General features: G+C 45.2%; 1 protein-coding gene across 1 annotated transcript in view; it reads right to left on the reverse strand.

Moving 5' to 3' along the window:
* LOC123188597 (endoplasmic reticulum metallopeptidase 1) overlaps positions 1-5,326 on the reverse strand; it is a 39,623-nt gene extending 34,297 nt beyond the window's left edge. Inside the window, exons 1-3 of the mRNA XM_044600760.1 lie at positions 4,966-5,326; positions 4,792-4,877; positions 3,022-3,123 (exon numbers count right to left, since the gene is read on the reverse strand). Coding sequence (XP_044456695.1) covers positions 3,022-3,123; positions 4,792-4,877; positions 4,966-5,202 — 425 coding nt within the window. The 5' untranslated portion in view covers positions 5,203-5,326. The remainder of the gene's footprint in view (positions 1-3,021; positions 3,124-4,791; positions 4,878-4,965) is intronic.
* Positions 5,327-27,193: the final 21,867 nt, after the last annotated feature.

Genomic DNA, 27,193 nt, shown 5'->3' on the forward strand with positions numbered 1-27,193 from the left:
TATTGATACGTTCAGCGGTAGCAGCACTGCATGGACGTCCCCTTCTAGACTTCTAATAAGCTAGCATCAGCCTATAGAAGATTATCACCATTCACGCTGCGAGGGGGGCACTATGGAAGATGCCTATGGAAGATTATCACCATTCACGCCAAGGGCACTATGGAAGATGCCTCGGACCAGCCATCGCCACGTTTACTGCCAATGTGGGCCATGCCATTGGCACACCAAGGGACGACACAGACGACGAACTCATGTGGGATTCAGCCAAGCATAAAACACGTCAAGGCCCTCGTCTAAAACTTGCCAAAGGACATGATGGGATTACACTGAGTCGCCAAAAAAACAGTGTGATGTTGTAACACCGCGTAGACGCCAAGGCACGTTCAGCACAGGGGCGGAGACAGGGGGGGAGCACTCCCCCCCGGCCCCCCTAACGATACAACACATATAGTGTATGCAGCAGTATATATACAAATGCTAATTACCGTATATGGCTAATCGAATTAGTACTATAATAAGGCCCAAAGCCAATTCTTAGTTGTGCCCTGTATGTGCCGAAGCCCGAAACAGCCCATGCGGCATGCGCCACGTTTTTTAGCCAGTTAGCGATCAACCGCAGTACTGCATCACGCCGCCGCTTCGAACCTAGCGAGCGACTGCAGGTCTTAGATCGATTCCACGCCGCCGCTCGCCGCGATGCCAGTCACCAAACGCTAAGTACAGACAGCACCATGAGGGGGCCGTGCTAGCCATGGGCGCCGCTGCCCCAGCCTGTGTTAATCTGGCCGCCATGTCGATACTCGACATGTTCCACTGGAGTTTCTTGATCACGGTATTTATTCGTCACTCAAATCTGAAGGTATTACTTTACTTTTGTTGATGGACTGCTACTGTAGCCTATTAGTCTGGTTATTAATTGGTTCACCTTCATAAAGGGAAATTGATTATTTACTAATTACATGCGTTCTTGCTTTTAACGGGAGATTACTTTCTTTGAAAAATTAACGGTCGTTGTCTGGAAAGATGTTTGTGGAAAGGTTCTTCCAACAGGTTATCAAATTTTTTAGTGAGCTTCGTAGTCATGCATATAAATTTTATTGATTGGGATGAAGCCTTTTCTGGTTCCCAAACATAAATTGCTTACTGAGACTTGTTATTTTTTATCTTTTGCAATAAGCTGCAAGGTCACCTTGCGGTGGACACGCTCCGTACAGTGCATTGACTAGTTCATATTAGAACGGTGTAGAGCGAAGCGGAAAGAAATTGGTTCGCGCATTGAACCCCTCTTGCATTAGTCCATGTTTTATGTCTCGTGTAGTGGAGTGTTTTTTTTCTTCGCCCCCCTCATGTCCAAATCCTAGCTCCGCCCCAGATTCGACACATATCACCTTGCAACGATTTGCTGAAAGGCAACGCCACGCGATGACAACATCATCCAATAAAGAGAGCAGAGTGATGAGGCCCCCGTAGCCACGACAGCTCAACTTCAAGAAACACAAGAACCAATAACTAGAGCTCACACACTGCCAACTCAAATATTAGGTACTTCCGTTCCAAGGAATTCTTTCTGGTGCTTATGAGAATATGAAGATGCTGCCTAAATCAAATGTAGTACTTGGGAATAAAGGACCTAGCATGGACAAGTGGGACACACACTGAGTATGAACAAGCATGGCAATGGCATTAACCATAGAAGGAGTGAAGGCGGAGCTTCAAGTGGAGACCAGGCCTGACATTGCGTATGTCATGGGTGTGGTGAGGTAAGGAGTGGGCATCTTGATACAGTGCACAGAATCCTGAGATACTTGAAGGGCACTCCGAGAAAAGGTTTGTGGTTTGCGAAGAGTGAACATCTTGAGATGGATGGCTATAGTGATTCTGATTTTGCTAGTTGTCAAGATGATTGAAGATCAACTCAGGCTATTGTGTGTTTGTGGGAGGAAATTTGGTGTCATGGAGAAGCTAAAACAGCGAGTTGTGTTTAGATCAACAGCATAAGCCGAGTATAGAGAGCATCTACACCAATATAAAAAGAGCGAGTTGTGGAGATCCAACAATCTCGCCCATTCAACCGTATCTATCCAACGGTCTACGTCGCTCCAGTGTTTAGCGTTAGACCTGTGTAGCACTAAACATGTTTAGCACCCTCCGCTAATTAATACCATACCTAATATCAACGTCAGCATTAACCAGGTAATATCTTTCCTAATATTAATGTGCAATACAATTAATGTCTTGCCTAATATTAGTGTGCATTGCACGTACACAATTACTAGTTATCACAAGGGTTGGAGTGAGATGCTCTGGGTGAAGAACCTACTGAGCGAGTTGAAACCTCTGAGGAAGGGATCCTTGAGAGTATGGTGTGACAATCAGTCAGTTATAAGTGTTGCCAGTAACCCAGTTCAACATGATAAAACATGTGGAAATTGATCGCTTCTTCATTAAGGAGAAAATTGACACTGGGATCATCAGCCTTACTCATGTACACTCTGGGCAGCAGATTTGCTTGACAAAGGGACTGACATCAAAGGACCGTAAGTTGGCATGTGACAAAATGGGGTTGATAGATATCTACCACCCATCTTGAGGGGGGGGTGTTGAACCGGTATGGGCCTTGCTCATCTTCACTTAAGGCCATGTGGCCCAGGCCCATGGCCATGACCTAGAAGCGGTTGACCTAGACGCTAGCCAGTGTCTGAAGGAGGCGCCACCACACACACACACAACACAGGAAAGGTTCGATCCCTCTCGATTCAACACTTTATTATTTTATTTTACATTGTTTCTTCCATACAACTGGTAATGTTCCGTTTTAGTTAATAGCTTGAAGACTGAAAGGGCAAATAGAAGCATATAAATAAGAACAGACATGCATGAAAATTAGGCCCCACATGGATAAAAATATTAAGATAAACCGTATTCGATAGTTTTTAGGTTATCTCAGATTGCAACTGAAAAACTGATGATGAAGTAGAAATAATGGTATGACAAGGAAAAAGGACATGTAATATTAAGTACCTCATAACAATATTTTTATGATTTCTGTAGCCTAGAGTTACTCTGTGGCGCAAAAACATCATGCTGAAAGAGCCACTGACAATTGTTTCTTCAACATCTATCCTGAAAGAGAGAAAAGGCAGACACAATAAATGATCATAAAAGGAACAAAACCAAATAAAACTCATTCTTTCAGATGAATAAATTTCACACCCCATTTCTCTTATTTACCTGATATATTGAACGCTTACTATTGACTACCTAAAATTGATACAATATGGTCAGTCGATACAACGCTAACTGCCTATACCACCCAATAGTGTCAAGTCCATTACAGTGACATGGCCATTGGGGACAGGATAGCCATGACTTTAGAAGAGCCAGGGTGAACTTTTAGTATAGCAGAAAAGATGGCATGGCATACTTCAGCATTTAACTTAAGTAACAGCATCTTCGCTCCCTGCACATCTCTCTTTGTCACTATTCACTTACCCCTTTACAGATGAACATGGCAGAAGACGACAAAATCACTTCCCTAGTCTCCTATTTTTTCCTGAGCCAGTGAATTAAATTTGTTTTACAAGATGTCATTCTTATGGCATATAGCCATATGCACGCTCTGTTTCTAAATATAAGCCAATTTGGCAGTTTAAATCAAACTGCCAAAACGTCTTTTAGGAACGGAGGTAGTACTATACAAGGTGCTCATTGCCGAACAACTATATAAGAATCATCTCCTTTAATGCAGTCATCTATGTAGGTGGTTAGACTGTTGCTTTCTCTATTAGTTTGGAGCAAATAATTATGTAAGTATGTTAAACATTGATGTCTCATCAAGCAACAATGTGTCAAAATAGATCTATCATCTATCATACGCGTAAACAAATACAGCATAATTTTCTTTTGTTGAGCACCACCAGTCACTTGTACAAGTCATTAAAGCAAGTTGTGTTATGTTTTATATATTACTTAATTTGTAGTTGGCAACGTGCACTTAAAAAACCCTGCTCGGCCAGATGCCTAAGCCAATCATCTTCCTCTTCAAAGTCTTTGTGCTCTGTTATTCATCTTACATGGCTGGGTGCTTCTCAGGGCAAACAGAAAATTCATAGGAGTAAACCCCTACCTGGTACCTCTCGGCGACTTGGGCTATTTGCCCTAGTTTACTCCAATGGTAGCTCTGCTCCTGGACAGTAGCCCAGTTGGTTTAATTTAAGCCAACTCTGTAGGTAGAGTTCAGAAGCGAACTCCTGCTCCAACGTACTCCCTCCGTCCCAAAATAAGTGACTCAATTTTGTACTAAGTTGAGTCACTTATTTTGGGACGGAGGGAGTACGTGCCAATGCAATGCTAAAAAAGGTGGGAGAAGCGGCCATTGTTCCAATGATAATTCGAGGCCAGAAAATGTATCTGGTCCAACTCAATTGTCCTGCTGGGACCGCATCTTTACGTACTTGTTCTGTTAGTAAATGAAGTATAGGAAGGACCGCTGAGGCACGGACTAACCGCTGAGGCACGGACTAAATTTAGTCCAGACATCAGGAAGTACTGCGAATCCTACCAAACAAACATTTTGTTCCTCCAGACTTCAATTGATCTCAAATTCTCAATTAATGCGTGGTTGAGGAATCAGGATACCCCATGCAAAGCCCATGGACCCACACCCGAGACTGCCAAAACTGATTACCCCTAATATTTCGCAGTCAGAGCAAGCATTCCAACAAACACGACATGGACGATTCAAACAACGACATGGAGAAAGGAAAATGGAAAGGAAGGTTTAAGATTCACCTGTACTCCGGCCCAGCATGCGCAGCAAGCCCCTCGAGCTGCCCCTTGATGTACTGCGCGGCGGTCTCCAACCCCGGTCTCCCCTCCTGCAAAAGAACTCTACTCGTCACATCTCATGGCAGACCGAGATGACCCGAACCGAGACTACTAACAAACGCAAGGTAGAAGGCGGACCTGGCGGCCAGGGATATCAACGACGAGGCGGCGGAGGTGCTGCAGCACGCGTCCCTCGGAGAATTCGTCTGGCGACGCGTCGCTGTCCAGCGGGGCGACGTGGCGCATGTGGATGACGCGGTAGACTAGGAAGGACATGAAGCCGTAGAGCACAACCAGGGCAAGCAGCACGCGCGGGGCCCCCGCAGCGGCGCCAGCGCCTGCGGCAGACCGCCGGGGCGACGGCGGGGTGACCATCGGCCGTGTCTCGGTGGGCGGCGCCGCGGCGTTTGTCGTACGGAGGGTTTTTCTTCTTGGTCACGGCTCGGTTCGTCAGTTCGTGGATTTTCTGTTGTTGCTGTGAATTATGTGGTTCGGCCCTGGATCTGGACGCCTTGTGGGACGGCCGGGTGGGTTGGGCTGCTTTTGGAGTTGGTGGCGGCTTTTGCGATTCTATGTAAATGTTCTGTGGTATTATTTTCATAAATTACCCTGGGAGTGACCTTAAAAACCTTATTTCGTCGTCTGGCTTCATTCGCATCAGACTCGTAGTGTCTCATTTGCACGTTGCCGCGCCCCCAGCAAAAGCGGCTTTGACCGACGCCGACGACCGGCGGCCAGCATGGCAACCACCACACGCGTCAACCCGGAAGGCGTGATTCGGCCGGATGAGCCGAGTTTCTACACTAGACCATGTTCTCGCAGTAATCAGACTGTATGATAACTGCATCCAGCTAATTCGGATAATCTGATGTGCTCCTGCAACACGCACGTCTATTTGGGTCAATAAGCTTGTGAGATCTGTCGGGATCAGAGCTCCACGGACCCAAATAAAGTTCGAACTCTGGGACATGTGCGAAGGATCTAGCCAAACTACAGCTCTCTCCTCACTGCCTCATGGCTTGGCCTCGCCGAGTTCGATCGAGCGGGAAGAAGAAGTAGACACAATGGTTTACCCAGGTTCGGACCATCTTGCGGTGTAAAACTCTACTCCTGCTCTGAGTCAGGTACAAATATAGATGTAGAACATGAGAGACTTGGACTCTATCTTCTCTTGGCCCAAAAATGACGTGAGAGGACTTTTTAAACAACACATAAACTTCTCGTTTCCCCTTATCTTCATATGTAGATTGTAGTCCCATGCACCTACAATTAGACATGGCACAAAAATTTGTGAAATATTTTTGCCCTGAATGATATAAATAAATTATTGCATAGTTTGCATTACAAATCATCTCACAAATATACATGTATGCAATATTTTTGGTCGTATTCAAGGTAGTCATGTTCTCATCATCCTTCCCTTCTTGAAAATAAAGCCGTCATCGGCGTTGCTTAATCTGAAATGTGGCTAACAAAAAAAACAAGGTGTACATGTTGTATATGTATATGTCATCCATTTTTACTTCCTTTGACTTTTGCATATATATCACATGTATACATAAGTAACTTTCATAGTTCATAAAATGTAAAGCCAAAATATTATCACAAGTAGTAGAAGTCATGAAAATATTGTAAGACAATTTGCACATATAAGTGAAACTCTTATTCATATCAAAGGATTGAAAATGTTCATCATTAAACCATCCCAACATTAGTGAATAACCTTACTTGCATCGAATTTACATAGTACAACATACTTAAATAAGCAAACATGCAATAAGCCATTTGACACAGAATCATCACCAAGATTAGAGGTCATATCAAAATCATTAAATATTGGTTCTTTTGCATCAAAAGTTAATTCATTGGGTGCACTCAAAATTGTTGGTATTTTAACTGTTTGATCACATGACGCATTCATGACAGTAACAAGATTCTCTAAAATAGCTGGTGTGCTCAAATCAATAGGTAACTCAGCACATGATGTATTCAAGTTAACTAGGCATGCATCATTCTCGTGTGAAAGTGGAAAATATGTACATTTGTCATTACCTCTTATGATCAACTCAGACTATGTAGGCACTCTTGGTGGTGATGTGTCATATGGTGGAGATGATGTAGTCCTTGCAACAACGGATGTGGTTATCATGGTACGTCTAGTAGTTGAAGAAACATCGGTATCAGCACTTGGAATGTGCATTGTGCGCTTGTTCCCCTTGTGGGCAACACGTCGTTTTATTTCCTGTCCAACTTTGCAAGCAAGACGAAACAAATGGTCCATAGGATAACACTTTTCATGAATTAGTATCTCTTGAATATCACGGTTTAATCCTCCCCAAAATATATCCATAAAATCTTCTTCACTTTCTTCTAAAAATGAGTGCAACAATGTAGTTTGTAAATCATCATAATATTTTGTTACCGTGTCAGTGCCTTGTTTTAAATGTTGTAATTTTTTAATCATGCCACGAGTATAATAAACATCAATGAATCTATCTCTCATGACAAGTTTTAAATCATCCCAAGTAGTAGGTATAAAATCAGGGTTTAACCGACAATATTCACTGCACCAAAACTAAAGCAAAGATACCGAAAGTACTAACTGCAGCTTGAAATTTTCCACGCTCATCAAAATTATGGAAAGCAAATATAGCATTTATTTCATACTCCCATTCAATATATAAATGAGGCCTAAAACGACCAGTAAATGGTGGCATTGAAACATTAACCTGATTATGTGCATTCTGATATTGTTGCTCCTCTTGTGACGGTTGTTGTATTTTCTTAGGTGGTGGCAAATCTCCCACGATCGATGAAACCCAAGAACTAAGAACTTCGGAACCTGCCATGATTAATAGGAACAAGAAACAAAATTTGAGAATAATGTTCCTATGAACTACTAGGATGTGATGGTAAAGCACTCACAGTAAAGCAAATATCAATATCTTACAAGTTCTTACCATGCAGCAGGTGGTGACAGGCAACCAGCGGTGTCAAATAAACTCCGAAGATTGAGTAAAGCGATTGCCAAAGGGAACGTACATATACACAGGGTAGAAATATGTGGAGCTAGGAAGGCTTAAATATTTGGTAGGAAAAGATTAGCAATAATCAATTCAGAGATGCAACTTAACGACGGTACTGTGCTGGTCCTAGGCTAGATTGTATTAGAGACGCGAGCCTAGAACACTAATGAGGTCACGGCGTAGCACAACTAGCATCAATAAATGATATGAAGTAGCTCTGGACAACAAGATAAAAGTGAGAATCACAATAGCAGTAAAGATAATGATGTGAAACAACTGACAAGCAGGATATACTAACAACTTTCTCTCCAACTTTCCTCTGGAAAATTTGTGCCAATTTTTTGATAATTTTTCTCAAGAATGGCACTGACTCAAGCTTTCAAACGCAAAAAGAATAACTCAATTCCGAGTTGATATGTGAATGAAATATGTCCTAGAGGCAATAATAAAGTTGTTATTTATATTTCCTTATATCATAATAAATGTTTATTATTCATGCTAGAACTGTATTAACCAGAAACTTAGTACATGTGTGAATACATAGACAAACAGAGTGTCCCTAGTATGCCTCTACTTGACAAGCTCGTTAATCAAAGATGGTTAAGTTTCCTGACCATAGACATGTGTTGTCATTTGATGAACGGGGTCACGTCATTAGAGAATGATGTGATGGACAAGACCCATCTGTTAGCTTAGCATAATGATCGTTTAGTTTTATTGATATTGCTTTCTTCATGACTTATGCATATTCCTCTGACTATGAGATTATGCAACTCCCGAATACCGGAGGAACACCTTGTGTGCCATCAAACGTCACAACGTAACTAACTGATTATAAAGATGCTCTACAGGTATCTCCGAATGTGTTTGTTGAGTCAGCATAGATCAAGATTAGGATTTGTCACTCCGTGTATCGGAGAGGTATCTCTAGGCCCTCTCGGTAATGCACATCACTATAATCCTTGCAAGCGATGTGACTAATGAGTTAGTTGCGGGATGATGCATTATGGAACGAGTAAAGAGACTTGCCGGTAACGAGATTGAACTAGGTATGATGATACCGACGATCGAATCTCGGGCAAGTAACATACCGATGACAAAGGGAATAACGTATGTTGTTATGCGGTTTGACCGATAAAGATCTTCAAAGAATATGTAGGAGCCAATATGAGCATCCAGGTTCTGCTACTGGTTATTGACTGGAGATGTGTCTCGGTCATGTCTACATAGTTCTCGAACTCGTAGGGTCCGCACGCTTAACGTTCGATGATGATTTGTATTATGAGTTATATGTTTTTGTGACCGAAGTTTGTTCGGGGTCCCGGATAAGATCACGTACATGATGAGGAGTCTCGAAATGGTCGGGAGGTAAAGATGCATATATTGAGAGGTTATATACGGGCACCAGAATGGTTCCGAAGAGGTTCGGGGATTTTTTGGAGTACCGGGAGGTTACCGGAACCCCCGGAAAAGTTAAATGGGCCTAACGGGCCATAGTGGAGGACAGGAGGCAGGACACGGGAGGTGGCGCGTGCCCCCCTTGCCCAATCCGAATTGGACAAGGGGAGCCCCCCCCTTTTCCTTCTCCTTCTCCCTACTTTCCCCTTTCCGCCTCTTCGTTGGAAGGAAAGGGGGGCGAATCCTACTAGGAACGGAGTCCTAGTAGGACTCCCCCTCATGGCGCGCCACCCCTGGCCGACCACCTCCCCTCCTCCTTTATATACGGGGGCGGGGGGCAGCCCAAAGGTACACCAAGATTTCTCTTAGCCATGTGCGGTGCCCCCTTCCACAGTTTACTCCTCCGGTCATAGCGTCGTAGTGCTTAGGCGAAGCCCTGCGCGGATCACATCACCATCACCGTCACCATGTCGTCATTGTCGGTGTCAAAACTGGCAGATCTCGAGTAGGGGGTCCCGAACTGTGCGTCTGAGGTTGATGGTAACAGGAGATAAGGGACACAAAATTTTACCCAGGTTCGGGCCCTCTTGATGGAGGTAATACCCTACGTCGTGATTGATTATATTGATGAGTATAGGGGTTACAAGAGTTAATCTACCACGAGACCGTAATGGCTAAAACCCTAGAAGCCTAGCCTATATGATTATGATTGCCTCTACGGACTAAACCCTTCAATTTATGTAGACACCGGAGGGGACTAGGGTTGTACAAAGTCGGTTACAGAGAAAGGAATCTTCATATCCGAACACCAAGCTTGCCATCCACGCCAAGGAGAGTCCGATCCGGACACGGGTGAGAGAATCTTTAGTCTTGTACCTTCATGGCCCGACAGTCCGGCCCATGTCCAACAGGCCGGACGCCCGAGGACCCCTTAGTCCAGGACTCCCTCAGTAGCCCCTGAACCAGGCTTCAATGACGAGGTGTCCGGCGCGCAGATTGTCTTCGGCATTGCAAGGCGGGTTCCTCCTCCGAATACTTCAAAATAGCTTTCGAACACAAAGAACGTGTCCGGCTCTGCAAAACAAGCACCACACACAACCGCAGAGAGTATAATATTTCACGAGTCCAATCCGCTGATAACTTTTTGTAGCGTGACACCACATCACCACCCGGTCATTATTTCGAACCATTTTCTGGCCTGCCGCTTCATATTTTGAGATGTGATTTTATTGGCACGTCTTGTCAAAGCAGAGATCATGTCCCCTTATTACGGGATTCTCATCAATACGGGCGCGGGTAAGCCAACCATGCGCGTGCACGACCCTTGGGAAACAGGCGAGATTTAAGGCTAGTGGGGGAGGCGCTTGATATTTGATGCCTTTATAAAGGGATAAGGACTCACCCCCTTTCACCCACGCCTTCTCTCTCTGCCTACCCACTCTCGAGCTCCAGCGCCCAAGTCCTCATCCTTTCAGCCTCCAAAAAGCACTCCAGTCATGTCCAGATATGGAGCGCAAGGCAAGTGGATGGTGTCCTCTGTCAAGGAGAAGGACATCACACAGCTTCGGGAGGCTGGATATTTGGCCAAGGAAGTCGCCCATCGGCTTCCGACCGAGGGACAGATCGTCCCTACCCCGGAGCCCCACGAGAGGGTAGTTTTCATCCCTCACTTCGTCCGCGGGCGGGGGTTTCCACTCCACCCATTCGTCTGTGGACTTATGTTCTATTATGGGGTGGATTTCCATGATCTGGCCCCCAACTCCTTCCTCATCATCTCGGCATTTATTGTCGTGTGCAAGGCCTTCCTCCGCATCTCACCCCACTTTGGATTGTAGTTGTAGATCTTCAATGTGAAGCCGAAGGTGGTAGACGGCCAACATGCCGAGTGCGGAGGCGCCATGGTGAGCAAGATGCCCAATGTCGTGTTGCCCAAAGGCACTTTCATGGAGACTGTCAAAGGGTGGCAAAAACAGTGGTTCTATGTCACAGAGCCCCGCGACACCACCTAGGCCGAAGCCCTCGAGTTCAAGTCCGGGGCCCCAATGCGGCTCACCTCCTGGCTAGAGAAGGGCCTAAACCGGGCCTCGTTGGACGAGCTGACAGCGCTGCTGTAACGCCCCATGACCGATGTGCCAGGTGTCTTCTAGTTATTCGCTGTTGTTGCGTTGTCATTGCTTGCGTGTCATGCATTGCATATCATGTCATCATGTGCATTTCTTTTGCATACATGTTCGTCTCATGCATCCGAGCATTTTTCCCGTTGTCCGTTTTGCAATCCGGCGCTCCCACGTCATCCGGTGTCCCTTTCTACCTCTTTTCGTGTGTGGGGGTTAAACATTTCCGGATTGGACTGAGACTTGCCTAGTGGCCTTGGTTTACTACCGGTAGACCTCCTGTCAAGTTTTGTACCATTTGGACTTCGTTTGATACTCCAATGGTTAACCGAGGGACCGAAAAGGCCTCGTGTGTGTTGCAGCCCAACAGCCTTCCAAAGTGGCCCAAAACCCACCTAAACCTCCTCCATCATCTCGGTCGTTCGATCATGATCGCGTGGCCGAAAACCGCATCTCATTTGGACTCTCCTAGCTCCCTCTACCTATAAATATGTGGCTCTCCCCGATTTTTCGCGCAGTCCAAACCCTAACTTCGTCCTCCCTGCGCCGCCGGACACTTTTTCCCCGCCCGGATATGTCCAACCGCCGCCCTCCAACGAATCCGCCACCGCCACTTGTCCTCACGCCGCCTTCCGTCGCCGCGGCCCGCTCGGCCCGATGCGGGCCCCGAGCCCATCGAGGCGCCCCGCGCCTGGAGCGCCCGATGCCGCCGCCTTCTCCGCGTCCGGTCGTCGAAGCAGCGCCGGCCACCGCGAGCTCGCCGCGCCATCCCACCGGTGGCCCGCACCTCGCCGCGGCACATCGCCCCGCCGCCACTTCCCCTCGTCGCCGGCGCCGCCCATCACCGTCGTTGGTCCGCTCCCCCGTCGTCCGGCCTCCCTCGTCGCCGGCGCACCTTCCCCTCTCCTCCGGCGAACTCATGGCACCGGCAGCCACTGTTCCGGCGAGATCCGCCGCCGCCTCGATCCGCGTGCAAATCTGGATCTAGACGAGAGGTTGACTTTTCTCCCCGAAACCCTAATATTTTGCTATTTTCATCATGCCATAACTTTGCATCCGTAGCTCCGTTTTGCGCGTGTAGCATATCAAAATGTTTGTCTCAGAGAATACATCATTTCATCTCATTGCATCATTTTCAAAATGTAAGTCTGAAACATGTTTATCAATTGCACTTTTGCCATGCTTGTTTGAACCTGTTAATGGATGAATTGGCCGTAGCTCAGTGTTCCTCTTTTGTCAAGCATCATGAGTGGATCCCTGCCATGTATTTTGTTGCCATGTTTGAGTGCTATATCATGTTTAACTTGTTGCATTTAGATGGCTACTTGTTGTTTATTGCAGACCGGTGCCATATTTGTTTTGCTTGCCATTTCCAAACCGTGCCTCCGATTCCGGTGATCTTTATATCGATTTCAACCGAAATCACCTCACCTTTCTAATGGCACACTTGGATTTCCATGTTGAGGCCAGGTTCAATCATTCCTTGTGAAATCATGCATATGCATCGCATACAGCATCTCGCATATCATACCATGTTCATGTGTGGTTTGTTTACTATGTTGTGTGCTTCTTTCCGGTGTTTGCGTCTTCGGGTTGGTTCTGGTAACGTGCGTTTGTGAGGACCCGTTCGACTACGTCCATTTGTCTTCTTCATGGACTCGTTCTTCTTCCTTGCGGGATTTCAGGCAAGATGATCATACCCTCGAAATCACTTCTATCTTTGCTTGCTAGATGCTTGCTCTTTTGCTATGCCTATGCTGCGATACCTACCACTTGCTTATCATGCCTCCCATATTGTGAACCAAGCCTCTAACCCACCTTGTCCTAGCAAATCGTTGTTTGGCTATGTTACCGCTTTGCTCAGCCCCTCTTATAGCGTTGTTAGTTGCAGGTGAAGATTGAAGTTTGTTCCTTGTTGGAACATATTTACTTGTTGGGATATCACAATATCTCTTATTTAATTAATGCATCTATATACTTGGTAAAGGGTGGAAGGCTCGGCCTTATGCCTGGTGTTTTGTTCCACTCTTGCCGCCCTAGTTTCCGTCATATCAGTGTTATGTTCCCGGATTTTGCGTTCCTTACGCGGTTGGGTAATAATGGGAACCCCTTGACAGTTCGCCTTGAATAAAACTCCTCCAGCAATGCCCAACATTTGTTTTACCATTCGCCACCTAGCCTTTTCTTTCCCTTGGGTTCTGCAGACTCAAGGGTCATCATTATTTTACCCCACCGGGCCAGTGCTCCTCTGAGTGTTGGTCCAAACTGTCAGCCGCCGGTGGCCACCAGGGGCAACTCTGGGCTGGCCTACCGGAAGTTTGGACAATCTGAGTGTGCCCTGAGAATGAGATATGTGTAGCTCCTATCGGGATTTGTCGGCACATTCGGGCGGTGTTGCTGGACTTGTTTTACCATTGTCGAAATGTCTTGTAACCGGGATTTCGAGTCTGATCGGGTCGTCCCGCTAGAAGGAATATCCTTTGTTGACCGTGAGAGTTTGTTATGGGCTAAGTTGGGACACCCCTGCAGGGATTTGAACTTTCGAAAGCCGTGCCCGCGGTTATGGGCAGATGCGAATTTGTTAATGTCTGGTTGTAGAAAACCTGAAGTAGACCTTAATTAAAATGCATCCACCGCGTGTGTAACCGTGATGGTCTCTTTCCGGCGGAGTCCGGGAAGTGAACACGGTGTTGGAGTTATGCTTGACGTAGGTTGTTCTAGGATCACTTCTTGATCATATTTTTCTCGATCGTGCTTTGCCTCCTCTTCTCGCTCTCATTTGCGTATGTTAGCCACCATATATGCTAGTCGCTTTCTATAGCTCCACCTCATACCTTTACCTTACCCATAAGCTTAAATAGTCTTGATCGCGAGGGTGTGAGATTGCTGAGTCCCCGTGACTCACAAATACTTCCAAAACCAGCTTGCAGGTGCCGATGAGTCCGTGCAGATGACGCAACCAAGCTCAAGGAGGAGCTCGATGAAGACCTTGTCCTTTGTGTTGTTTCGTTCCAGTTGATCAGTAGTGGAGACAAGTTGGGGTCGATCGGGGATCTGTGTAGCATTTGGGGTAGTCTTCTTTTATTTTGGCTCCGTAGTCAGGCCCTGATTGTATTTGGATGATGTAATGCTTTATTCATGTATTTGTGTGAAGTGGCGATTGTAAGCCAACTATGTATCTTTTCCCTTATTGTATTACATGGGTTGGTTGTGAAGATTACCTCATTTGCGACATTGCTTTTAATGCGGTTATGCCTCTAAGTCGTGCTTCGACACGTGGGAGATATAGCCGCATCGAGGGCGTTACAAGTTGGTAATCAGAGCCTTCCCCGACCTTAGGAGCCCCCTGCTTGATCGAATAGCTGGCGTTGTTGAGTCTAGAAAAATGTTTTGAGTCTTTTAGGAATTATATATATCGGAGAGTTTAGGATTTCTTTTTACTCCCAGTCCCTTCATCGCTCTGGTAAGGCATCCTGACGTAGAGTTTTGACTCTTCTCTTCTCAAATTTCACTAATATTTTTTAGGATCACGCGGGTATCTTGGAATCGTTCCGATGGATTTATGACGAGAACATTATTCTTGGTGCCTCCTGTCATTTAGGGGTTGTGGCAGTGTCCCGGGGAGTTGAGCTCCGAGGTGTTGTCGTCACAATTTTATCGTTGCAGTTCTGGAATACCTGAGTTTAGTTTCGCCGACATCGAAAATCTCTTTTATGCAGTTGTTGGTGAGATAACCTCGACGCCACCCAGTACTGGGGCGGGAGTTCGGGAGTATTGCCATAACTTGTATAACGGATGCTTTTCAAAGGTTGAGGTAGACGATTTCCGAAGGTTTCTTGGTTATGTGTTGAAGGATGGATACAGCTGGATGTAGGATTTGCTAGTTTTGGGTGAGATATTATGCTTCCCCTGTATCCCCAACACCTGATTGCATAACCGGAAAATTTCGGGAGTTTATAAGTGGGAATTCAAGTAGCTCTTAGAACATCTGTCGGATTGACAGATGTATGATATGAAATTGGGGTTCGACGTCTAGTGGTCCGCCTATCCATGGTTGGTTTTACAATGGTCTCGTTGTGTCTTAAAGAGTCCTTGGCTATGCCGACTCGGGGACGCTTCGTATGTCATGTGCACTGCCTTGTACATGACGGTGCTGTACGATCGAGCCCGTGTAGGCCCTACCACGAAAACTTCGGACGAAATCTCTATCATATGTTTGTTCTGGCTTATTCCGCAAGCCAGTCCTTTGTTGTATTTTGAGTTGTGGTATTCGAGTTGCTTCGAAGTCAAATGTTGATTCCATACCTTTTTTCCAAGCGGTGTTCTCATATTCCTATGTGAATACAAATCCTTCTTGATCATCGAGTTTGTCATTTCAATTTCTTTGAACCGGTGTGCTTCTCTTCAAATGGATCCAATCTTGTCAACATTCACATGATCAATTATCAGTTCTTTTCAACGGTGTTTGTCTCGTCCGTCCCCAAGTTGCCTTTGTTTTCCCACCCGCCCACCCTTTTTCTTCAAGGACTTAGACTTCTAATCAAGTATCCATCTTATTGGTGCGAGGCCTCTTCATTCCTTTTCCGTCAATGTTCTTACCCGGTGGTTTCCATGAAGATGTTCTACTAGCTCATCATTCTTCGTTCTTTTTTCTTCTCCGGTGGAACCAATTAAAGCTTTTGGTGTTGATCATTTCCCTTTTCCCTCGTTTCCAATGCTTTCTCATGCCGGTGCAATTCTTAATCATTCACCTCTCGCTATTCAGTTGTTCCGGAGTGCTGAAGATATCTCGGAAGGCTCGCCTTTTCCTTCAGGATCCGTTCAAACCTAATTCGAGGTTGTTATCTCATTCAAGCCATTTAATTCAACCGGGGCATTCTCTCTTTTAAATCATTCTATGATGTATCTTTTCAGTGGGCCCTAACGCACAGGTCTTTTTCCAGGATCTTACCTGACTCTTCTTATTTTTCCGGAGTTATTCTCAAAAAAAATTCTAAAGTTTGATGTAAGAATGATTTATCATCAGTCAAATGTTTTTCTCCAAGATCTATCAAATTCTTTTCATCATTGGTTCACCTTTTCTATTCTTCATTCCGAAGTGTCTAAACAATTCTTGGTGGTGTTTCCCATCGTAATTCTCAGATTTTGAAGACAGAACAAGATTTTTCTCTCAATCTTACTTCATTCTTTTCAAGATTTGTGATTCTAGCTTGTTGCCATCCTCTCATAATTGTACTCGATTGTGAGAATTCTTTTCACCCATCCGGAGCTATTCAAGAGTCTTCTCAGTGTGTTATCCAGAGTCCATCAATTCAGGTTTATTCATTCTTAGCTGTCAGCTATCATTCTCCAAATTTTGCCGGTGATTCGTTCAAGTGATCTTTAATCGGCTCGTGATCTCTTCGTTCTCATGTATCTAAATCCTCTCAAGCATCTTCGTTCATTTTATAATTCTTCCCGGTGTTTCTTTATGTTTTATTCATTTTTTTTCAATTCTTATGGCGGTTCGTTCAAGAGATTTCTTCCTTCGTGTATCATATCTATGCATTCGTGCTTTTCAAATTCTACCGGTGGTTCGTTGAAGACCTTCTCAAGTTTGCACTATATCTCTCTTAATCTTTCTACGAGGATAAGTAGTATGCCAAATCCGTTGCTTGTCAGCAATTAAATTGTTGAAGGATACACATAACATAATTCTTATTCTTGTTCCATCCAAGTGATTAATTCATTTTTCCGGAGTGGTTCATCATATCATATGCTCAGTTCGAGATGCCTTGTCTTTTCTTTCCCGGAGTTCCAAGCTCTAATTATCACGAAGATCCATCTAAATCATTGCAAGGGTTCACCTTGTGTTTTCAATTTCTTTTTCTTGTTATTCTTTTCTTACCGGAATTTCTTCATGGAGGCTATACATGATGGTTGATCAAGGTTTTAATTCTTTCTCGAAGTGCTCATCAACATTCTTTTCTAAGGATCTCAAGTATTCTTCTTCGTGCAATCCGGAGTGTAATTCTTTCTTTCGTATCGTTGAAGGTGGTATTATGTCATTCTTCAGAATTTGAGTTCATGTTTCATGATTCACATGTTGCTAAGAATAAGGTATTTTAAATCCATCAACCTCTTCCTTGGAGTTATCTTGGATTATATTTCACCTTAAGCCTTCCCTAAGGATGTTTGCTATTATGGTGCTTATAAATGATCCAGGTTCTTCATTTATCCTTTCCGGTGCGATATACTTTCTTGTCAAATTGTTCATATCAATCCAATTCTTTTCCCGTGAGTGGCAGGTTGTCACCTCATAATTTGAGATGTATTCCATAAGACCATATCAAGCTTATTCTTTTCGTTGTTGGTTTTCCAACAACTCCGTTCTAGCTTGTTGTAAGCGTGCTACCTCGAGATCTTGTTTTCCTTCGTTCATCCCATTCCATTCTTACTTTTGTTACGGAGGCATTGCGATGTTGCTTTCTTCAACCATCATCTCGTTTCATCTAAGATCATGTTCTTTCCTGTGCTTATCCATCTAACCGGAGTGTTGTGTCATCTCTTCTAGTTCTTTTCATCTTATCAAGTCTTTCATCTCTTTTCAACCGAAGTGCTGTCCGAATTTGTAATTCCTTGTTTCTCTTCCCTACCGGAGTGCTTTCAACTTTGTTCTTCTTCGTTGCATTCTTTCTTTATATGGTTTAAACTTTTCAAGGTTCTTTGGTCTCACTCGTTTGTCAAAGAAGCAACTTAGTTTTACCTCTTATCTTTCTCTTTCGTTTTCCCTCCGGTGCCATTCTAGATCTCGGGACGAGATCCTCTCGTAGTGATGGAGTGTTGTAACGCCCCATGACCGATGTGCCAGGTGTCTTCCAGTTATTCGCTGTTGTTGCGTTGTCATTGCTTGCGTGTCATGCATTGCATATCATGTCATCATGTGCATTTCTTTTGCATACATGTTCGTCTCATGCATCCGAGCATTTTCCCCGTTGTCCGTTTTGCAATCCGGCGCTCCCACATCATCCGGTGTCCCTTTCTACCTCTTTTCGTGTGTGGGGGTTAAACATTTCCGAATTGGACCGAGACTTGCCAAGCGGCCTTGATTTACTACTGGTAGACCTCCTGTCAAGTTTCATACCATTTGGACTTCGTTTGATACTCCAACGGTTAACCGAGGGACCGAAAAGGCCTCGTGTGTGTTGCAGCCCAACACCCTTCCAAAGTGGCCCAAAACCCACCTAAACCTCCTCCATCATCTCGGTCGTTCGATCACGATCGCGTGGCCGAAAACCGCACCTCATTTGGACTCTCCAAGCTCCCTCTACCTATAAATATGTGGCTCTCCCCGATTTTTCACGCAGTCCAAACCCTAACTTCGTCCTCCCTGCGCTGCCGGACACTTTTTCCCCGCCCAGACATGTCCAACTGCCTCCCTCTGACGAATCCGATGCCGCCACTTGTCGTCGCGCCGCCTTCCGTCGCCGCGGCCCGCTCGGCCCGATGCGGGCCCCCGAGCCCATCAAGGCGCCCCGCGCCTGGAGCGCTCGACGCCGCCGCCTTCTCCGCGTCCGGTCGCCGGAGCAGCGCCGGCTACCGCGAGCTCGCCGCACCATCCCACCGGCGGCCTGCACCTCGCCGCGGCACATCGCCCTGCCGCCACTTCGCCTCGTCGCCGGCGCCGCCCATCGCCGTCGCCGGTCTGCTCCCCCGCCGTCCGGCCTCCCTCGTCGCCGGCGCACCTTCCCCTCTCCTCCGGCGAACTCATGGCACCGGCAGCCACTGTTCCGGCGAGATTCGCCGCCGCCTCGATCCGCGTGCAAATCTGGATCTAGACGAGAAGTTGACTTTTCTCCCCGAAACCCTAATATTTTGCTATTTTCATCATGCCATAACTTTGCATCCGTAGCTCCGTTTTGCGTGTGTAGCATATCAAAATGTTCGCCTGAGAGAGTACATCATTTCACCTCATTGCATCATTTTCATTTGAGCTCATATTGTTGCCCGAAATGCTGTTGGAAGAGAGCTATTTGAGTTAATTGTCAGATCTGCTGCATCAAATAGCTATTTGTCATTTTTGCCATGATTGTTGTGTGCATGATATGCTCCTGAGCTCTACATGTATTTTGTTATATGTTATGCCATATTTACAGAGGTGCTATCCATGTATTTTTGTGATGTGTGTGGTGACTAGCACAAGCTTGCAAAGTAGTGCATTCGTTAATGCTGATTTCAGGGACTTAGAATTTCACTAAGTCCTTGATCTGTTTTTATCAATATGCCATATGTTCATGTTGTTTCCTAGTGATCCGTGCCTCTTTTGAGGATGATCAGTAAGGATGATTTGTTGATATTGTGGTGCTCTATCCATCCATGTCTTTGTTTGCATTTATGGAGCACCCTAGCTTGAGTCAATCGAGCTCTACTTTTGCTATTTCGTGAATCTGGGCAGATTGTCTACTTGTTAGCGATTTTGCCGAGGATGTTGTTGTTGATCCGTGCATGCTATGTTGTTGTTCTTGCCATGTCTAGCTTATATAACATGTATTCTTGATGGGTGTATGCTTAGTTTGTCATGCCATGCTCTGTAGTGAGTGCATCGAGCTCGTAAACATGCCTACTCGTTAACAGATTTGCATGCTCCAGTTTTTCACTAAGTCTGTAATCTGATTATGTTTTTGCCATGTTCACATGCTTGCAATTGTATTTTCTGATCCCTTTTGGCTCAAGGTCACTAAGGGACTTTTGTTAAGCTCTTTGAGTAGCTCCATGCCATGCTTTACTTTACCATGTTAAGTTCCTGTAGCATATAGTTTTCATGCTCCAAAGTGTGCTACCTGATCTGAAATTCCAGGCTTGTGTTAATTTCACTAAGTCTGAAACCTGTTTATCAATTGCACTTTTGCCATGCTTGTTTGAACCTGTTAATGGATGAATTGGCCATAGCTCAGTGTTCCTCTTTTGTCAAGCATCATGAGTGGATCCCTGCCATGTATTTTGTTGCCATGTTTGAGTGCTGTAGCATGTTTAACTTGTTGCATTTAGATGGCTACTTGCTGTTTATCGCAGACCGGTGCCATATTTGTTTGTTTGCCATTTCCAAACCGTGCCTCCGATTCCGGTGATCTTTATATCGATTTCAACCGAAATCACCTCACCTTTCTAGTGGCACACTTGGATTTCCAAGTTGAGGCCAGGTTCAATCATTCCTAGTAAAATCATGCATATGCATCGCATACCGCATCTCGCATATCATACCATGTTCATGTGTGGTTGTTTACTATGTTGTGTGCTTCTTTCCGGTGTTTGCTTCTTCGGGTTGGTTCCGGTAACGTCGCGTTTGTGAGGACCCGTTCGACTACGTCCGTTTATCTTCTTCATGGACTCGTTCTTCTTCCTTGCGGGATTTCAGGCAAGATGATCATACCCTGGAAATCACTTCTATCTTTGCTTGCTAGTTGCTCGCTCTTTTGCTATGCCTATGCTGCGATACCTACCACTTGCTTATCATGCCTCCCATATTGTTGAACCAAGCCTCTAACCCACCTTGTCCTAGCAAACCGTTGTTTGGCTATGTTACCGCTTTGCTCAGCCCCCTCTTATAGCGTTGTTAGTTGCAGGTGAAGATTGAAGTTTGTTCCTTGTTGGAACATGGAGATGTTGTTCCTTGTTGGAACATGTTTACTTGTTGGGATATCACAATATCTCTTATTTAATTAATGCATCTATATACTTGGTAAAGGGTGGAAGGCTCGGCCTTATGCCTGGTGTTTTGTTCCACTCTTGCCGCCCTAGTTTCCGTCATATCGGTGTTATGTTCCCGGATTTTGCGTTCCTTACGCGGTTGGGTAATAATGGGAACCCCTTGACAGTTCGCCTTGAATAAAACTCCTCCAGCAATGCCCAACATTGGTTTTACCATTCGCCACCTAGCCTTTTCTTTCCCTTGGGTTCTGCAGACTCAAGGGTCATCATTATTTTAACCCCCCGGGCCAGTGCTCCTCTGAGTGTTGGTCCAAACTGTCAGCCGCCGGTGGCCACCAGGGGCAACTCTGGGCTGGCCTACCGGAAGTTTGGACAATCTGAGTGTGCCCTGAGAACGAGATATGTGCAGCTCCTATCGGGATTTGTCGGCACATTCGGGCGGTGTTGCTGGACTTGTTTTACCATTGTCGAAATGTCTTGTAACCGGGATTTCGAGTCTGATCGGGTCTTCCTGCTAGAAGGAATATCCTTCGTTGACCGTGAGAGCTTGTTATGGGCTAAGTTGGGACACCCCTGCAGGGATTTGAACTTTCGAAAGCCGTGCCCGCGGTTATGGGCAGATGGGAATTTGTTAATGTCCGGTTGTAGAAAACCTGAAGTTGACCTTAATTAAAATGCATCAACCGCGTGTGTAACCGTGATGGTCTCTTTCCGGCGGAGTCCGGGAAGTGAACACGGTGTTGGAGTTATGCTTGACGTAGGTTGTTCTAGGATCACTTCTTGATCATAGTTTTCTCGATCGTGCTTTGCCTCTCTTCTCGCTCTCATTTGCGTATGTTAGCCACCATATATGCTAGTCGCTTGCTGCAGCTCCACCTCATACCTTTACCTTACCCATAAGCTTAAATAGTCTTGATCGCGAGGGTGTGAGATTGCTGAGTCCCCGTGACTCACAGATACTTCCAAAACCAGCTTGCAGGTGCCGATGAGTCCGTGCAGATGACGCAACCAAGCTCAAGGAGGAGCTCGATGAAGATCTTGTCCTTTGTGTTGTTTCGTTCTAGTTGATCAGTAGTGGAGCCCAGTTGGGGTCGATCGGGGATCTGTGTAGCATTTGGGGTAGTCTTCTTTTATTTTGGCTCCGTAGTCGGACCTTGATTGTATTTGGATGATGTAATGCTTTATTCATGTATTTGTGTGAAGTGGCGATTGTAAGCCAACTATGTATCTTTTCCCTTATTGTATTACATGGGTTGTTGTGAAGATTACCTCACTTGCGACATTGCTTTCAATGCGGTTATGCCTCTAAGTCGTGCTTCGACACGTGGGAGATATAGCCGCATCGAGGGCGTTACAAGTTGGTAATCAGAGCCTTCCCCGACCTTAGGAGCCCCACTGCTTGATCGAATTAGCTGACGAGTTGAGTCTAGAAAAATGTTTTGAGTCATTTAGGAATTATATATCGGAGAGTTTAGGAATTCTTTTTACTCCCCAGTCCCTTCATCGCTCTGGTAAGGCATCCTGACGTAGAGTTTTGACTCTTCTCTTCTCAAATTTCACTAAAAATTTTAGGATCACGCGGGTATCTTGGAATCGTTCCGATGGATTTGTGACGAGAACATTGTTCTTGGTGCCTCCTGTCATTTAGGGGTTGTGGCAGTGTCCCGGGGAGTTGAGCTCCGAGGTGTTGTCGTCACAATTTTATCGTTGCAGTTCTGGAATACCTGAGTTTAGTTCGCCGACATCGAAAATCTCTTTTATGCAGTTGTTGGTGAGATAACCTCGACGCCACCCAGTACTGGGGCGGGAGTTCGGGAGTATTGCCATAACTCGTATAACGGATGCTTTTCGAAGGTTGAGGTAGACGATTTCCGAAGGTTTCTTGGTTATGTGTTGAAGGATGGATACAGCTGGATGTAGGATTTGCTAGTTTTGGGTGAGATATTATGCTTCCCCTGTATCCCCAACACCTGATTGCATAACCGGAAAATTTCGGGACTTTATAAGTGGGAATTCAAGTAGCTCTTAGAATATCTTTCTGACAGATGTATGATATGAAATTGGGGTTCGACGTCTAGTGGTCCGCCTATCCATGGTTGGTTTTACAGTGGTCTTGTTGTGTCTTAAAGAGTCCTTGGCTATGCCGACTCGGGGACGCTTCGTATGTCATGTGCACTGCCTTGTACATGATGGTGCTGTATGATCGAGCCCGTGTAGGCCCCACCACGAAAACTTCGAACAAAATCTCTATCATATATTTGTTCTGGCTTATTCCGCAAGCCAATCCTTTGTTGTGTTTTGAGTTGTGGTATTCGAGTTGCTTCGAAGTCAAATGTTGATTCCATACCTTCTTTCCAAGCGGTGTTCTCATATTTCTATGTGAATACAAATCCTTCTTGATCATCGAGTTTGTCATTTCAATTTCTTTGAACCGGTGTGCTTCTCTTCAAATGGATACAATCTTGTCAACATTCACAAGATTAATTATCAGTTCTTTTCAACGGTGTTTGTTTCGTCTGTCCCCATTTGCCTTTGTTTTCCCACCCGCCCACCCTTTTTCTTCAAGGACTCAGACTTCTAATCAAGTATCCATCTTATTGTTGCGAGGACTCTTCATTCCTTTTCCGTCAATGTTCTTACCCGGTGGTTTCCATGAAGATGTTCTACTAGCTCATCATTCTTCATTCTTTTTTCTTCTCCGGTGGAACCAATTAAAGCTTTTGGTGTTGATCATTTCCCTTTTCCCTAGTTTCCAATGCTTTCTCATGCCGGTGCAATTATTAATTATTCACCTCTCGCTATTCAGTTCTTTCGGAGTGCTGAAGATATCTTGGAAGGCTCGTCTTTTCCTTCAAGATACGTTCAAACCTAATCCAAGGTTGTTATCTCATTCAAGCCATATAATTCAATCAGGGAATTCTCTCTTTTAAATCGTTCTACGATGTATATTTTCAATGGGCCCTAACGCACAGGTCTTTTTCCAGGATCTTACCTGACTCTTCTTATTTTTCCGGAGTTATTCTCAAATTCTTTTCTAAAGTTTGACGTAAGAATGATTGATCATCAGTCAAATGTTTTTCTCCAAGATCTGTCAAATTCTTTTCATCATTGGTTCAACTTTTCCATTCTTCATTCCGGAGTGTCTAAACAATTCTTGGTGGTGTTTCCCGTCATAATTCTCAGATTTTGAAGACAGAAGAAGATTTTTCTCTCAATCTTGCTTTATTCTTTTCAAGATTCGTGATTCTAGCTTGTTGCCATCCTCTCATAATTGTATTCGATTGTGAGAATTCTTTTCACCCATCCGGAGCTATTCAAGAGTCTTCTCAGTGTGTTATCCAGAGTCCATCAATTCAGGTTTATTCATTCTCAGCTGTCAGCTATCATTCTCCAAATTTTAGCGGTGATTCGTTCAAGTGATCTTTAATCGGCTCATGATCTCTTTGTTCTCATGTATCTAAATCCTCTCAAGCATCTTCGTTCATTTTATAATTCTTCCCGGTGTTTCTTTATGTTTTATTCGTTTTTTTTAATTCTTACGGTGGTTCGTTCAAGAGTTTTCTTCCTTCGTGTATCATATCTATGCATTCGTGCTTTTCAAATTCTACCGGTGGTTCGTTGAAGACCTTCTCAAGTTTGCACTATATCTCTCTTAATCTTTCTACGAGGATAAGTTGTATGCCGAATCCGTTGCTTGTCAGCAATTAAATTGTTGAAGGATACGCATAACATAATTCTTATTCTTGTTCCATCCAAGTGATTAATTCATTTTTCCGGAGTGGTTCATCATATTCTATTCTCATTTCGAGATGCCTTGTCTTTTCTTTCCTGGAGTTCCAAGCTCTAATTATCACGGAGATCCATCTAAATCATTGCAAGGGTTCACCTTGTGTTTTCAATTTCTTTTTCTTGTTATTCTTTTCTTACCGGAATTTCTTCATGGAGGCTATACATGATGGTTGATCAAGGTTTTAATTCTTTCTCGAAGTGCTCATCAACATTCTTTTCTAAGGAGCTCAAGTATTATTCTTCGTGCAATCCGGAGTGTAATTCTTTCTTCCGTATCATTGAAGGTGGTATTATGTCATTCTTCATAATTTGAGTTCATGTTTCATGATTCACACGTTGCTAACAATGAGGTATTTTAAATCCATCAACCTCTTCCTTGGAGTTATCTTGGATTATATTTCACCTTAAGCCTTCCCTAAGGATGTTGCTATTATGGTGCTTATAAATGATCCAAGTTCTTCATTTATCCTTTATGGTGTGATATACTTTCTCGTCAATTTGTTCATATCAATCCAATTCTTTTCCCGTGAGTGGCAGGTTGTCACCTCATAATTGAGATGTATTCCATAAGACCATATCAAGCTTATTCTTTTCGTTGTTGGTTTTCAACAACTCCATTCTACCTTCTCCTAAAGCTTGTCAAGCTCTTTGTGGCAGAATTGGCTTTTCTTCTCCATTATCCTATTCCAATTATCTATCTTCTATTCTTTTGTTCCGGAGGCATTGCGATGTTGCTTTCTTCAACCATCATCTCGTTTCATCTAAGATCATGTTTTTTCCTGTGCTTATCCATCTAACCGGAGTGTTGTGTCATCTCTTCTAGTTCTTTTCATCTTATCAAGTCTTTCATCTCTTTTCAACCGAAGTGCTGTCCGAATTGGTAATTCCTTGTTTCTCTTCCCTACCGGAGTGCTTTCAACTTTGTTCTTCTTCGTTGCATTCTTTCTTTATATGGTTTAAACTTTTCAAGGTTCTTTGGTCTCACTCCTTTGTCAAAGAAGCAACTTAGTTTTACCTCTTCTCTCTCTCTTCCGTTTTCCCTCCGGTGCCATTCTAGATCTCGGGACGAGATCCTCTCGTAGTGGTGGAGTGTTGTGACGCCCCGAGACCGATGTGCCAGGTGTCCTTCCTGTTATTCGCTGTTGTTGCGTTGTCATTGCTTGCGTGTCATGCATTGCATATCATGTCATCATGTGCATTTCTTTGCATACATGTTCGTCTCATGCATCCGAGCATTTTCCCCGTTGTCCGTTTTGCAATCCGGCGCTCCCATTCATCCGGTGTCCCTTTCTACCTCTTTTCGTGTGTGGGGGTTAAACATTTCCGGATTGGACCGAGACTTGCCAAGCGGCCTTGGTTTACTACCGGTAGACCTCCTGTCAAGTTTCGTACCATTTGGACTTCGTTTGATACTCCAACGGTTAACCGAGGGACCGAAAAGGCCTCGTGTGTGTTGCAGCCCAAAACCCTTCCAAAGTGGCCCAAAACCCACCTAAACCTCCTCCATCATCTCGGTCGTTCGATCACGATCGCGTGGCCGAAAACCGCACCTCATTTGGACTCTCCTAGCTCCCTCTACCTATAAATATGTGGCTCTCCTCCGAATTTTCGCGCAGTCCAAACCCTAACTTCGTCCTTCCTGCGCCGCCGGACACTTTTTCCCTGCCCGGACATGTCCAACCGCCGCCCTCCGACGAATCCGCCACCGCCACTTGTCCTTGTGCCGCCTTCCGTCGCCGCGGCCCGCTCGGCCCGATGCGGGCCCCCGAGCCCATCGAGGCGCCCCGCGCCTGGAGCGCCCGACGCCGCCGCCTTCTCCGCTTCCGGTCGCCGGAGCAGCGCCGGCCACCGCGAGCTCGCCACGCCATCCCACCGGCGGCCCGCACCTCGCCGCGGCACATCGCCCTGCCGCCACTTCCCTCGTCGCCGGCGCCGCCCATCGCCGTCGCCGGTCCGCTCCCCCGCCGTCCGGCCTCCCTCGTCGCCGGCGCACCTTCCCCTCTCCTCCGGCGAACTCATGGCACCGACAGCCACTGTTCCGGCGAGATTCGCCGCCGCCTCGATCTGTGTGCAAATCTGGATCTAGACGAGAAGTTGACTTTTCTCCCCGAAACCCTAATATTTTGCTATTTTCATCATGCCATAACTTTGCATCCGTAGCTCCGTTTTGCGCGTGTAGCATATCAAAATGTTCGTCTCAGAGAGTACATCATTTCATCTCATTGCATCATTTTCATTTGAGCTCATCTTGTGCCCGAAATGCTGTTGGAAGAGAGCTATTTGAGTTAATTGTCAGATCTGCTGCATCAAATAGCTATTTGTCATTTTTGCCATGATTAATGTGTGCATGAT

This window comes from Triticum aestivum, chromosome 2A (genome assembly GCF_018294505.1).
Source record: "Triticum aestivum cultivar Chinese Spring chromosome 2A, IWGSC CS RefSeq v2.1, whole genome shotgun sequence".
In the NCBI taxonomy this organism is placed as follows: Eukaryota; Viridiplantae; Streptophyta; class Magnoliopsida; order Poales; family Poaceae; genus Triticum; species Triticum aestivum.